We start from the raw sequence: 15207 nt of genomic DNA, 5'->3' as shown, positions 1-15207 counted from the left end.
AAAAAAAATAGTAAAAAAACCAACAACATTCATTGCAAGTCTCTCAATCTGCATTCAATAAAGTCTGTGTAATTGGAATTTTGTTGAACGAGTTTAAGTTTAGCAGAAAATTGGTTTCGATTTTAGCATTTGGCGTTGGTTTTAATTTATGTTTTGCTTAAAGCTCTGCTTGCATCCGCCACTGCGCACGACACAATGGTAACTAGTAGTTATTGTTGTTGTTGTTATAATTGTTGTAGATAGAGCTGCCTTTGTTTTACAGGTGTTCCACTGCACGAGCAACAGCATCAGCTGCAGCAGCAGCAGCAGCGACGACAATTGCAGTTGCAATCAGTTCCAAGTTGTTTTGTTGTATAATTATTAAATTTATAATTATTACACACACACAAACAAACACCAACACACATACACTCACGCACACAGAGCGAAAGGGAGAGAGAGAGAAAGGCAAAGTGCAGTTGGGTGCTGCTGAGTTGGGCTGCGCAGTAGCAGTTCACAATAGCTGCAGCAGCTAAAGCGCTGTGCGGTGCTGTATTCACTTTGTATCATTAGTAACGGCGCACGTAATCCAACTCTCTTTCGCCTATTCTCTCTCTCTCTCTTTATCTCTCTATTAGACGCGGTCCCTCCCTGTCTAGCAAATGGAATGCGTTTGCTTCTGCCTTTGCCTTTGCCTTTACGTTTCGAGTGCAATTGGGAGGCTCAAAATGAGCGGAAGAGGAAGTGGAAACACAATATGCAACAACGCTAACTGCACAACGCGACTGCGACGCAGCGTAATTGGTTAGACAGCGATTGTTACACAAGCTACGTACCAAGTAGCAGAGGCTCAGCAGAGACCCAGCGACGCAACGCAGCAGATCGCGCAACGAAAGCGCCTTGTATGCTTCGTGACAGAGCGAGACAGTTTTGAGCGCAGCAACCGTTAAATGTGACTTGAATTTTTTGCTTTCTCTGCGAATGCAGCTCCCAGCTGCAGCTGCGTGGAATCAGCTGTTAAGCTTTTACGCTCCTCAACTTAACGCTTTGCCGAAAAGTAAATGCCGTAATATAAAGCTTTAAGCTGCTGTCTGCATTACGCTGTGAGCTTGACAAAAGGAGTTTCAGATAGATCGATTCGGTTGCTGAGCGACACTTTATACTTATTACAATTGAGATCTTTTCTTCTTCTTTGAAGAGAGGGCTTCAGATTCTCTCGTGCACATATCTATTAGCAGTAGCTTAAGCTCTCAGCGATTGGCTACAGTTTCAATTAAAAATATGTAGCAGAAATTTCCAGTCGAGTCCACATACACACACCCCGTGAGCACACACACACACACACACTGAACTGAAAGAGACCGACAGTGGGACGTTTTGGTCGTGTGTTTGCCGAAACGTAACGGGGCAGTGGCCGTGGCTTTTGCTTCTGCTGCTGTTGCTGTTGCTGCCGCTGCCGCTGCTATTCCCGCTGTTGACGCCTGTTTTTTGTAGTTGTTGGCGGCACTATTGTTTTTGTGATACGCGCGCAGAGAAAGGCGATTTTCTCTTTAATTATATTTTATTTTTTACATTACAACAATTGTATGCAATGGTTGATTTTTGTTATGTTTTGTTTTGTTTTTTCATGGTTTCCGTTTGATTTTAGTTGGTGGTTTTTAGCTTTTCGTTGTTGTTGTTATTGCTTTCTGTGGCAGGGGAACACTACGATGTCAAATTAATAAACCGGCCCTGGCATGACGGCCGTCACAACAAACAAATTGCCAATTACAACAAAAGCAACTGCAACAACAACAACAACATGTCGATGAAGACGCACGCGCTGTCAAGTCGTGAATTGTATGATTTGAACACTCACACACGCGCACATATATGAACCACATAGGCATGTGAGTGTGTTTTGCAATTTAGACTCTAAAATTTAATTTTCATTTTTTCATATTTTTTAACACTCACTCACAATCACACTCGCACAGGGTCACACACACGCAAGCCTTTGTTTGCAAATCAATTGGCGCGCTGCAAAATTTGTTATTCAATTTTCAAATTTCGTTGCTTGTTTCGCGTATGCAAAGTGGCAACAGAAACAACAATTAACGAATCCATATTCAAAAATCGAAAATAATAATGGATGCCCCAACAACAAAGTATGAGCAGCGGACTCACTCCCCGAGTGAGCCAAGTTTATATATTAACAACAAAACGCACGATCGGGCGGGCAGCGACTGCGACGTCGACGTCGTCGTTGTCGTTGTCGTTTTAAACAGAAAAGCGCGCGCACGGTTTCTCTGTGGCCTGTGCTGCCTGCTGCGACGAAACTTTGAGAGAGACTGAAGTGGCCGACAGAGGCGCGCGAGCTTCCAAGCCGTAAATTGACGGCCCGTTTCCACGTCTATCGCTGTGTGCGAGAGCGTGAGTAAATGGTGAGTCGATGAACGTGAGTGTATTTGTGCGTGTGTGAGTGTTTGTGTACGTGTGTTGTATTTGCCAATAGGCAAGTTTGTGTGCCAGTTATTGTTGCGGCTGCTGTTCTGGCTGTTCTGGCTGTGTGCTAAGCTGTTCTTTTCAATTTGATCTAACGAAAACAATTGGCGGATCGTAAGCGAAACACTTGCTGAATAGCCAGCTAACACACATACGCGCACACTCTCCGCACACAATACACCTGCAACTCATTGACGTACTTGCTGTGACTGGAAGGCAGCACAGTGGGACAAAGACTAATTGTAATTGTAATTGAAAAAATAAAAACATACGGAACTCATGTGGGATTCTTTGATGCAATTAAGAACCCCTGAAAACATCTGCAGTACAGCAGCTTTTCAGTTTCCATTAAGTAGTTGCGCAAATTGAAATTGAAAGAAAGAGCCAAACCAGAAAATACGGAATACATGCGAATAGGCAGCCACACACCATCATGAAATCAAGGTGTAAATTTGTATGCAAACGACATCCACACACATACGCACACACTGTACTGAAAGAAACTCACACTCGCAGCACAGTCACTGTCAAAAAGGCGATCACAATAGCCAAAAACAGCTGCTCACAACAACAACAATAACAGCAGCAACAGCAACTGCATTGAGAGAGCGGCAAGCGTACGAAATGAGCGAGTGAGTGCCAAAATAATAATAACGAGCTCAAGTAACAGACGCGAGGCATATGAGCGAGCAATAAGCTGCGCTTACGTTACGCTCAGGTGACTCACGACCTCATGTCTGGGTCTGGTCGTTGAAGGGCGGGTGCGGGCGGCGCTGAGCGGGGGCGCTGCAGTCCGCTCTCTCACTCTCTCTCTCTTTCTCTCTGTGCTTATGCATTTGCTGTATATATGGGAACGAGTGTGAGTACATTATGGCCGCTGTAAACGCTAGCTGTGAGGCACTTTTGGTAGTTAGTCGCTTGCGGCGGGCTACTAACAAAATGGGCTTCGTAATGGCTGACTGGATACGAGACTGAGCCAAGCGTTAAGCGTCATGATGAGTGTGCCTCAGCATATGGCTATATGGCATATGTGTGTCTGTGTGTGAGTATGTGTGAGTGTATGTGAGTGTGTGAACAACAAACCATTTATATCCGGACCTGCGGCCTGTTTTGACTTTTCATTGAAACTCGCTTGTTGTTGTTGTTGTTGTCGGACATTGCTGTCACTGGCATCGTTAAAAACTAAAGTCATAAAAACCAAAACTTGTGCCCACTGTGCCTCACTCACACATACGCACATGGCATAAACATAACTCACAGTACGACTATCTGTCTACATATGCAAGTTTCTATGAGCTGGCCTGATGATGATATTAACGCATTAGGCACAAGGTACACAAAACTCATTTACCTTTTGCCTGACTTTGTCTCAGCTGTTATGAAACAATCAACAACAACAACCGACTATGATGACAAGCAACTACAATAAAAACAACAATAACTTCATGCAAGCGAGGGCAGATCAGTAATAAAGCAAATGCCAAATATAGAAAAACATTTGTGATTCGATTTGGCTTAAACTAATTTCGTTAAGCGGCGCCCTAACCTTTTCACATCTATAAAGTAATTCCCATTAAAATTCCTATACAAAGCGGAATATATGTATTTTGAAAATATTTTTATATTTTTTTTTAAAAAGTATAATAAAATATTTAGTAGATAAGATTCGTTGATTTTCCAAAAGCAAAAATTAGTGTTACTTGATTAGTTGAGATATTTTTTATTAATATTTAATTTTTCATTAATATAATAAATTTACTTAATTAATCTTTAAGTTTCTTATCGTTTTTAAATTCCATAAGATAATTTTCTTACTTTATTTAAGCACACAAATATTTCAAATATAAATTTAAAAATTTACTTCATTATTTATAATTTATATGTATTTATAAATTTACTTAATTTATTGTTTACTTTGTTACCTATTGTAAATATCACATCATCTTATTACATCCTTTAAATATTTTTAAAATATTTCCGATAACAAATCATGATCATTCATCAATTTTGGTTTTAGATTAAATTGAAGTTATCTAATCTGTAGTAAACCTACAACCAGTTAAAATTTTATTCTCTATGCCAATTTTCATATACATATAACTTATCTTATCTTAACTCAATTCTTAGTCATTTGACGAAGTCTTGTCAGAACTGCTTTAGCGACCCATGGGAGCAGAAACGCATATGAATCGCTTTGTATAAGCTCGTATGTGTTTTTATTAGTAAACATCGCGAATGTAGTTACTAACTATGCGATTACGATTACGCTGAACGAACGCCAGACTTGTTAAGTTGCTGTTTGTTGACTTGACCTTAGGCTTCTGAGCCCAATTTGTGGATAAATATGTACATGTGCATGTTATGGTATGGTATCGTAAGGTAGCAGCCCTATGAGCGCTAGCAGCGGGGCCGAAAGACCTTCATATTTACCCAAAAAGCCAACAACGATTGCCGCCCATCTCTCTCTCTCTCTGTCTATCTGTGTCTGTCTCACTTTAGCCTTCGCCTCCCTTGCCATATTCGCTCGGATAGCACCTTCAACTTGCGTGTTGCACTGTGGCCATCGTCGATTGTATTCGGTCATGGCTGCCAGACTTGGCAGCTCGGCAGCCACATGGAAGAGACCAGGCTGACTCTGACTTGGTGATTAGAAAGTGAACGCTGGGCGCGCTGAGACAATGGATGAGAGAAGCGGTTACAGTTAATGAAGCGTGCCTCCAATGACCGCCCCCTCGCCAACCGAGCCAGCGAAGGGCACGCGGTGTGCTCAGCTTTCGTGGCACGACATTAATTGCAGTTGTCATTCGTTTTCATTTATTTTATGAGCAATATTTTAAACTCATTTCCTTAGTATAATATGCCATATTATGGCTCTGCACTCGACTCTGCCCGGAGACCTTTTTAATCTGTTGTTTTGGGTTTGGGTTTGAGTACACAAAGTCAAAGCTATTCATCTATATGTATTTATCTTAATGATCTATATGCTAAAGTAAGAGCTAGAGGTACTTAGTGCAATTTAGAGAAGTGAAATTACGGCCAATATCCTGTCATTGCCCTATATAATATATATCTATTCTCCACTCCGATTTGGCTCTTTAAATGCTTCGCATATTTCATAACAATGTTTTAAGACCTTCTCAGCTAGAGAGCATCAGCCATAGGGCTCAACATTTTGCCATCTCTAACCCAAGGTGAACAAAGATCACGAAAAAGTCGCTCGACGATCAGATTCACTCTCACTTGGCCGGCCATTTAATTAAATGTGTAACAAACACACAGCATCCGATGATGATGAAGATGAAGATGAAGATGAGCAACAATGACGAGCCACGGCCAGCCACGGCAGCAGTAGCAACTGCGCCAGCAGCAGCACAAATCACATCACTCAACATCCACAGCAACAGCAACAACAAATGGAAATGGGCAACGATGTTTTTTCTTTGTTTTTAATTTTTGTATACTCTGCAACAAATGGTTATGATATTGAGTAGAGGTATAATCAACTTGCAGACATTTATGTAACATGCAGCCGACAGTTTCCCTGACCTTAGAAGTTTTTTATCTAGAAATTATCTATCTATGTTATGATGTAATATTTTAGAGACTTCCATAATAATCAGATAATTTTCCATTTAAGGCATAGGTTTCTTAAGTAAAATTGACGATTATTAATCTAATTTAGCAAATGATAATAATATGAAAATATGTAATTGTATCTACAAAACTCAAGAAAAATCCCAAAAGTTTTATAAATCTCGTACATTCCATATCAGATCAATCCACGAGTATTTTATCCGCCCACTGCAATAACCATTTAGTCTAGGATATAGAGAGATATCCAAGCCTCCCTCAGATGACTTTTACTTGAATTTATTATTTCATTCCTGCCCAGAGCAATGGGCATTTAGTCTAGGATATCCCTGCGCCTAGCATACCCCACTAGACGACTCTTACTTATGTAGTTATTTTTATCTCTTTCGCTGTTGAAAATTATGTTAGTGGGAAATTTTTAATTTTTTGTGGTTGCCAATGAAGTACACGGTGAAGCGCCGCCAAAACTTCACTTTCACTTGCACTTCACAGCAGAGCAGAGCAGAGCAGAGCAGAGCAGAGCACAGCACAACAAAACACAACACTACACAGCAAACAAAAGCAAAAGACAAAAAGGCAAAAAGAAGAAGCAAACAAAGCATATTGCTTTATACTTCACTTGCTTCGGCTTGGCCATGAATGAAGCGCTCGCTGTTTGTTATTTGCGGCTTTTTGGCTGCCCACTGGCGTCGCCGTCATCAATCACACAACAACAGCAACAGCAACAGCAACAACAATAATAATGAGGAGCGTGCGCCGGGGGCGCAAGCGGCAACAACGTTGTTGGCTCATGTGGCACGATTGTTGCTGCGCCTGCTGCTGCTGCTGTTTGCTTTTTGGGAAAGTGCGCCCACAAGGGTTCTATGCTCGTTAGGCTCTAAATCACGTAGCCAGACTCCAACGAGCACCTCCCGCCTCCAACTTCACTCATTTGTTGCCCAGCAATTGGCTCTGTTTATCTGTCCGTCTGTCTGTCGGTTTGTCTGCTTTCTTTCATTGGAGTAAAATTCATGTTTACAAGCGATTAGCAGCCTATTATTTATTTATGTATGTTCCATGCAATTGAATCTCTCTCCCTCTCCACAGCAGCAACAGTTGCTTAGCCAGATCTGTGGCTGAGATTATCATCATCATTATCATCACCACCATCATCAGCATCATCATCAGCAGCAGCAGTAATTCAAGTGAGCCACAACAAATCGCCAGCTTTGCATAATCAGTGCCCAAATTGGACATCATTATGCGAAACTATTTTTACTTTTCTTTGTTGTTTTCTTTTATTTTGAATGTCTATTTTTGGCAACCTAACGCAGCTGGCCACAGAAGCTAATGAACTCTGGTGGCATGTAGACTCTGCTGTAAATTACAACCCTTGGCGCAGGCGTCTTTCGGTTTGATTCGCGAATGTTGCGAATACGACGATTTCGTCAGCTTCCAATTCAATGCAATTTACTGACAAAGCCCAACTACACGCTCTGCCGACAACAGCAACAGACAACAGCAACAGCAATTGTCGCTATTGTGCAACCAAGACAAGCAACAACAGAAGCCGGTTAGGGCAGAACCTTAATGTGTAGGGTGCTCAACGGGGAACATGGCCTTTGCTGAAATTCATTAGAAGTCTTTAAATACTATAAAATGTTAACATAGTTGAATTTCATCAGAAGTCTTCAAAGTATAAATGAAAATCTTATCATACCAATAAGAGCCCAAAGCATTGTTTATAATAGATATTACTTGTATTACTATATTAATATCTTTACATTTTTTTGAAAAACTTTACAATCTTATCATATCCATAAAAGCCTCAAGCATGTGTGAATGGTGTTTACAATAGACATAAATTGTTGTAAAACATTTATATCTTCTCATCAGACATCAAGTACTATACAATCTAAATGCCTTAAGCATCTGTCAATCGTTGTTATAATAGATATCATTTATATTGCCATATGTATGTCATCAAAAGTATACAAATAGTATCAAATCTTATAATATCATATAGAGCCTGAAGTATATGTGAATTCATTTTAGAGTATATATCATTTATTTCATTTTAGAATATATATCATTTATATTACTTTATATACATGTATCTTCAAAAGTCTTCAACTACTATCAAATCCAATGATTCATTTAGTCTAAAGCTTAGAAAGTGGTTTGCCATTCTTGTTATCTGAATCTACTTGCATCTACAATTGCATATGCTCTGATTGAAAGAGGATATTCATTTTACGCCTTCTGATTACGGGGTTCGGACAGGGCAGAGAACTTCTGGGTAAGTAATTTACTTAGCATATATGCAGAGCGCAAAGCTTCGGCTGACTAACTGGAACTCAAGAAATTTGGCTCGCAACTAGGACGACAACAACAACAACAGCAACAATGACAAGAATGGCAACTGCAGCCAGAACTGGTAACTGGTCTGCCGGCAACCGGCAGACAAAACTGTGGCAACACCTCCCTCTTTGCCACACACACACACACACAAACACAAACACACAGACACACAGACACACACACATGACGTCAGCCGGTTGGCCATGCTTGCAACTCTTCCTAACTGGTTTATACATTAATTTAGATGCTTTCTTGATGCTCGAGTCAAGTTTTCGGTTGTATTCACATTTTGGAATTTATTTACACATTTTGCGTAGGCCTACAAACCCAGAAGCCTACTAAGGCGCCGGATACCCGCTCAGTCCGTCAGCGAGTCAGCCTGTCGGACTGGCAAAGAAATCAGTACCCGTTTTTCTATCGATGGAACCACTCAAAAAAGCTCTCAATTAGCGAGTCGCTTCGGGTATATGACACAAGGGGGGAAGGTTAGCAAGATCATGTGAGATTAATGAATCATCTGGTTCACTTGCTGGGCACACTTTTAACCTAAGATTTGTATCTCAGCAACACACGTAAATATGTATGTATGTGGACCATTAAAAGAAGAGAGGCGAAGTTTTAATACTCTTTATAAACAATATAGCTTGAGAAGAAAGTCTTTAAAATTTCCATAAACGAATAAATTTAATGTGATTTTGTCTGAATCGTTTCTATGTAGCTTATATAGACAAAGCCATATCGATGTTAAGAATATTATTGGAATCTGAGACAAAATGGTAATTTCTATTCACCAATCAGCTAGACGAGCTACATATATAAATGGACGAACCTAAGGAACTAGAGTTAGCTGATTTTACGCATTTTAGGAATGAATAATTCTCCCATTAAGCGTTACACATTTGTTTATGGGACTCTTAAAGCTGAACAATGAGTATTACATATTTGGTGACAAAACCAATATACCCAAAGACTCCAATAAAAGCCGACAGCATTTAAATTGCATGGCTTTCGAATTCAACGCTCTGAACTGAATTTTCAGCTGCATGAAACTAACTTACAGAACAGTTAGCTATATTAATTCATAGACAATCACTTAAGCTCTATTTCAGATAATTAACTCGTAACGAGCTACTTTATATAGAAGTTACAGTATACACACATATATAAATATAGATTTACTGTAGACATTCATTACTCGAGCTGTGCAAAACAGTTGTACGATTCATTTGTGAATAGATGAAGACTCAGTCACGATTATTAAGATGACAACCAATAAATAAGATGAGCACATAGCTAGAAAACAGATATAACAAATAAACACATATCTATATAATAAATACCAATACAGTATCTATACCTGTGTATGCAATAAAAAATCTAGTTTGCTTTTGTTTGAATTTATCAAGATGTTCAATAATTCAGGTTTTATTTTTATTTTTATGACACATCGTCACAGACCATGCAGTTCCTTATTAGTTTCGCTTTGGTTTTAGGATTAATGGCAACCAAAAATGCATTGCCAGTCGTTAAGAAGTTTACGAATTATTGCAATCAAAGTCACATGTGTGCTCATTTTGGGTATGACAAAGCCAGAAATGCATTTATCGGGTGTGCTCGACTCGTATTCTGCATTATTTATATATACACACTCAACCAACACAAATCACTCACTTTTCCGGTGATTTTTCATCTTGTATAAGTCGAAGTTTATGGAGCATCTTTTCCAAATTTTCAGGGCATGAAGATGACACCACAATATGTATATGATATGCATGCATATAAGATGCACAACTTTCTGGCGAGTATTTCGTATCTGTCAATAATCTTGATACTTGAAGAACTTAAATGTCTATCTATCTATCTATTTATCTATAAGGGTTAATTTAAAGAGAAAGGTAGACGGTTGCTTTACTGCTCTTGGCTGTAATTGGTTTGTGGGACTAGCCACGCCTCTTTCTGCTTGATATTTATATCTCAACAAAACCAAATCCATGACAAACCGTTTTCAGTGGATTTAAAGTAAATTAAAATTGATCATTATTATAATTGTAAGTTTTAAGAAAAAGTAATAGCCATGGCCACATTGTCAGCAAAATAAAGTAAAATGAAACCAACTCAATTATAATATTAAGTTTTTTGTTATGCAAATTATTTAACAGAAATCAGCTAAGCTTGATAAGTAACACTAATTGATTTAATTTCATTGCTCTTATTTTTTATGACCCGAAATTTGCTTCGATAATAAGTCCACTTTAATACATATAGGAAGTGTAATATTACAATAATAAATATATCTAAATTATGCAATTTATCATATATTTCGTTATACAAAGTACACTCATATAAATAGGGCAACAAAGATTATTTTAATAACTGATATTGCTCAAAGCATCAAGTTTTTGATGTTTAGGTCGTGTTTAACAACAAATTTCGACGTCTTTTAAATAGCAATTTCTTAAGATTGAGTTGCTATCTCAGTTTAGGGTAATGCTCGTCTGCTATAGATGCACTGACTCGAATGACTCGAATGGTAGTGATGTACATATAATCACGTGTTTATCATGGAATTTTTTATGCGCGTGTCGCGGCGTGGGAGTCGTAATGCTCCAACCGCACATACCCACTTATGTATATCTCAATCTGTACATATATATATATATAAAGCTATCGAACACACACACACACATCTGCAGATATGTATGTAAATTCAGATACACTCTCTATGTGTGTCATGTGATGTTGGCTGTATAGAAAATGTCAGAGTTCAAGGTTTTTTGTTACATTGTGTTTATGTAACTGTTAGCTGGCACATAAGAGCTTTACAAACAAACATATTGGTACATAAATTGATGAAAGCTTAGGCATATGCATATAGGTATATATGTATGCATAGACATGTGTTTGCTTTGTGCCAAAAATAAACCATTTGCTACGCCTGAGTTCACATTTAAGCCAAACGCAGATGACTTCAAATATGTCGAATTTTAATTTTAAATATACAAAATAACTGATAAATATATATTATAGATATCTCAATACGTAAATCAGTTGCCAAGTGCTGCTTGCCATGGTGAATATTTGCTGCTTCGAGTTGAAATTGTGAATAGTTTCACTCGCGCTCCACACCTAATTCCATTGCATACTTTGGGGCTGCCAATGAAGTCAGCTAACCAAAGCATACTCCGGCTGCCTGGCTAGCCATTCACTAATTGGAAGAGTGTTGCCTACTTTTGTGAGCTGTTGGTTTTCGAGTCCAATTCGAACTAGAGACAGACAGACAAGGTGCATTGTGTGGGCGATGCCGCCTTTTCGTTGCCGCGCCACAAGCCACGCGAAGAGCTGCGGTGCGTGGTGTGTGGCCTCTAGGAAGGGTGGGGCAGCGTGGGCGAACCACTGTGTGGGTAGCTAAACAAACGAGCTGGAAAGCAGAGGGGCAAGCACACGAAACAGTGGAGATATCATTGATTTTTGCTGCTTCTGCTGCTGCAGCTTCAATGAGTTGCGTATTGTGGGCGTTTATTGCGTCACAAGCGGCCTCGGCCAGAGCGAACCTTGAACTGCCGGCTGGGAGCTCAGCAGGAGCAGATGTCTTTGTGGGTGTGTGGGGGGTGGGTGTGTGGGTGGGTGGCTGTTACTGTGGGCGGATGCCCCACAAGTGCAGCCAGGCAAACACAGAAAAGGATAATGCACAAAAAGGGTATACATGTGTCAATAACTTACCAGTAGATCTCATTGGAGGTAATCATATTGGTGGTCTTGTAGTACTGGGCGGCCGTATAGCTACTCATTGTGTAGATATATATATAGATGTATGTATGTAGTATATATAAATATATGTGTGTAGCGGATACACGACTTGTGCTACTTAAGGCAGACAGAGGCCCTTTAGAGCTGCGGGCAGTGTCTAATGAAACGGAATTGTTGTTTTTGTTGTTGTTTTTGGTTTGGTTACTGCGGAACTAGGTTCTGATTTTAATGGACGGTTTACAACACTTTGGCACCAGCGAAATGATTATAATGTTAATAATGATGATAGAAAAAATCAATACGACAGCGGCAAGAGTTTCATTCGTGTATATTTGATGAACGGCGGGCCAATTTCGCAAAATACATATACATATATGTATATATGCAGTTACAGACGATTAGTTATTGACATATACCACTATATAGTGTGTATATATAGATGTCCGGGAAATCAGGAATTATTAACGCCCAGTGGGCAGCAGGAGGCAACGACTACGAAGACGGCGAATTTGCCGGGGTTGGCTGCAGACAAACGAATACATACACAGGACCGCGGCGACGAAGGGGCGGGCGAGACGAACGAAATGCTTGCAAAAAAAAAGGAGAAAGGAAAAGAAAAACAAGAAAATAACACAACGGGAGAACCGAAACCGAAACCGAAAACGGGGCTAGCTACCCCACGCGAAAGGATACGCTTACGAAATTAATATGCACACTAACTAGGCTCTCGAGGCCCTAGACACTAGGCACTAGCACACACTAGAACTGGAGCGCAGTTGAGCTTACATGGATCTAAGTTTACATATATATAACACTAAGATATATATATATGTAATAGAAAATGTTGCTAGGCGGAAAAGCGTCTGCGAAAAACTAACGTCGGCTAACTGTATTGTGAGACTGACTGCTGAGCAGCGCGTTACTAAAGGCGTCGACAGAGCCAGAGCGGCGTCAACTGAACGAGAGAGAGAGGCAGCACAACGAACGACCCTCTTAAAACAAAGAGAGAGACAGAGGGAGAGGGAGAGAGAGTCCAACCAGATGGGACAGATGCGAGCGCGGGTTGTTTTTATATGTGCGTCAGCCTGGTGGTTGCTTCGCTGAGGCCCTGCCTTGCAACGTGCAACGTGCAACGTGCAACTGCAACTGGAATTGCAACTGCAATTGCATTGCAGAACAGCTGCGTCCAATGCTATATGGCCAATGGCCAACAACAAAGGCAACTGCAACTGCAGTTCATTGACAAACTCTCTCAGCTAATGGCGCAATCGCCAGCTAAATAGTTGATGTTTTCATTAAAATCATTAAAACTGAATACGAGTCCCATTAACAACAATTGTCGAGCGCAGCTGAGAGTCGGACTATGTCTGTTGTTGTTGTTGTTGCTTGTGTTGGAGCAGCCCGAAGAGAGTGTGAGAGTCAGAGAGAATGGAAACGCGTATGATTAAGGGTGGCTGTGGATGCCGTCGCACTGAATACGTCAGGCATGAGCGAAACGAATCCGGAATGTTTTGGGCTGGCAGAAGGAAAACAGCTTTCAAGTACTAATGTGCCTCAAGATGCTGCCACACACACACACACGCACGCACACAGACACACTCACATCCAGAAGGACAAGACTTCTTTAGGGCAATATATGGCCCACCCTTATTTGCCAAAAATTGGGGTGAACTGAGAGCGCAAAGTGCGCGAGAGCCAAGTCAGAGCTCAACTGAGAGAGATTGCGAATGGACAGCATTGCCAGTCTGAAATGTTGACAAATACACTTTGAGAAACCGGCTAAGAGTTATTGATGAGCAGAAGACATCACATCAATCAAAGATTATGTATTTTGATTGATTTTGAAAAATGATGGAGTAAAGTTAGGATGCAAACTTAATATTGTGTTGCATATTGCTAATATACACACAACTCTGTAAAACTGGTGAAAATATTGGCTTGGAATGCTATTGACATTAAAATTTAAGTCAAGGCCATTTTATAAATACTTATTAATTTTTTTATAGGCAAAATTTTTAAGTATGATATGAATCATTAAAATAATAATAATACCAATTAAATAAAATAAATAGGTTAAATAATATACATATATATATGCACATATATAATATAATAAATATATTTATTTTGTCTATGTGCTTATTGTTAAGTTTCACCCGGATTGCAAACAAAAATTAAACAATATAACAAATCTACAACTTTTATAATATAATTTTCATTGTTCGAATTTTGGACTTTTCAGAATAGTTCCATTAATTTAATCAAAAATGTTGAAGCAGAAACACAAGCAAAATCTGATAGTGAATTAAACTTTAATATTCAATTTTTTGGAAACAAACATCAAACAAGTTTTAGCTAACTTTCTTGCAAGCTTCTCAAAGTTTCTTTGAATATTATATGATAACTCAGTCAACTCAGTGAACATTTTGTGAGATTCTCGTTGGTCCATTTAATATTTAGTAGACATCATTCCCAGGCATCATTCAGCTGCAGTTTCTAGAGGGCAATGTGAGCCCCGGAAAAGTGACGAATTGAATTGAATTCTTTGAGAACTCCTTTCTCTGGGCTGTGCGTGCTCGAGTGTCTGCTCGCTGCTCGGGTTGAGGGTCTGTCTGCACTTTCTATGGCTCCGTTGCATGCATGCAACCGCAACACAACAACAACAACAACAACAACCACTTGGCGAGGCTATCCCCAATGCGCGTTCCACATTGACTTTGCCTTCGACTTCAATTCTTGCGCGCGCTTTTCAAATAAACAGACAGCAATAAGTATTTAATAATCACGAACAACAATAACAATATCAACAACAACAACAACAAGTGAGCGTCGAGTAATTGGCAACAGCAAAATGCAACTGTGAGACGACACTGCAACACCAGCAGCTCGCCCCTTGCCCCGTCCCCCGTGCCTACCCCCCTTCAGCCTAAGAAACTACCTCGGCCACGTTTCTTTGTGCATTTTATGATGTGAACAAAAATAATAAATAATAAAAAAGAAGTTCAAACTCTGAATGCGCTTCTCATGGATTCATTTTTGTTCAAGACAAGTGGATAAGTTACCCAA

At 39.7% G+C, this 15207-nt stretch overlaps 1 protein-coding gene across 4 annotated transcripts in view; it reads right to left on the bottom strand.

Annotated features, from left to right (window-relative positions):
* LOC6583490 (IQ motif and SEC7 domain-containing protein 1) overlaps positions 1 to 15207 on the bottom strand; it is a 39003-nt gene that overhangs the window by 12069 nt on the left and 11727 nt on the right. Inside the window, exon 1 of one of the 4 annotated variants that reach the window (XM_015162884.3) lies at positions 12115 to 13046. The exons of 2 other annotated variants lie outside the window; for them this stretch is intronic. In XM_015162884.3, the coding sequence (XP_015018370.1) occupies positions 12115 to 12182 (68 nt within the window). In that variant the 5' untranslated portion in view covers positions 12183 to 13046. Of the gene's footprint in view, positions 1 to 2187; positions 2289 to 12114; positions 13047 to 15207 lie in introns of those variants that run through there. One more of the 4 variants, XM_015162885.3, reaches the window with a different exon arrangement.

This window comes from Drosophila mojavensis, unplaced genomic scaffold, assembly GCF_018153725.1.
Source record: "Drosophila mojavensis isolate 15081-1352.22 unplaced genomic scaffold, ASM1815372v1 contig_74, whole genome shotgun sequence".
NCBI lineage: Eukaryota > Metazoa > Arthropoda > Insecta > Diptera > Drosophilidae > Drosophila > Drosophila mojavensis.
The sequence above is the reverse complement of the archived record's forward strand: the minus strand, read 5'-3'. Positions and strand labels throughout refer to the sequence as shown.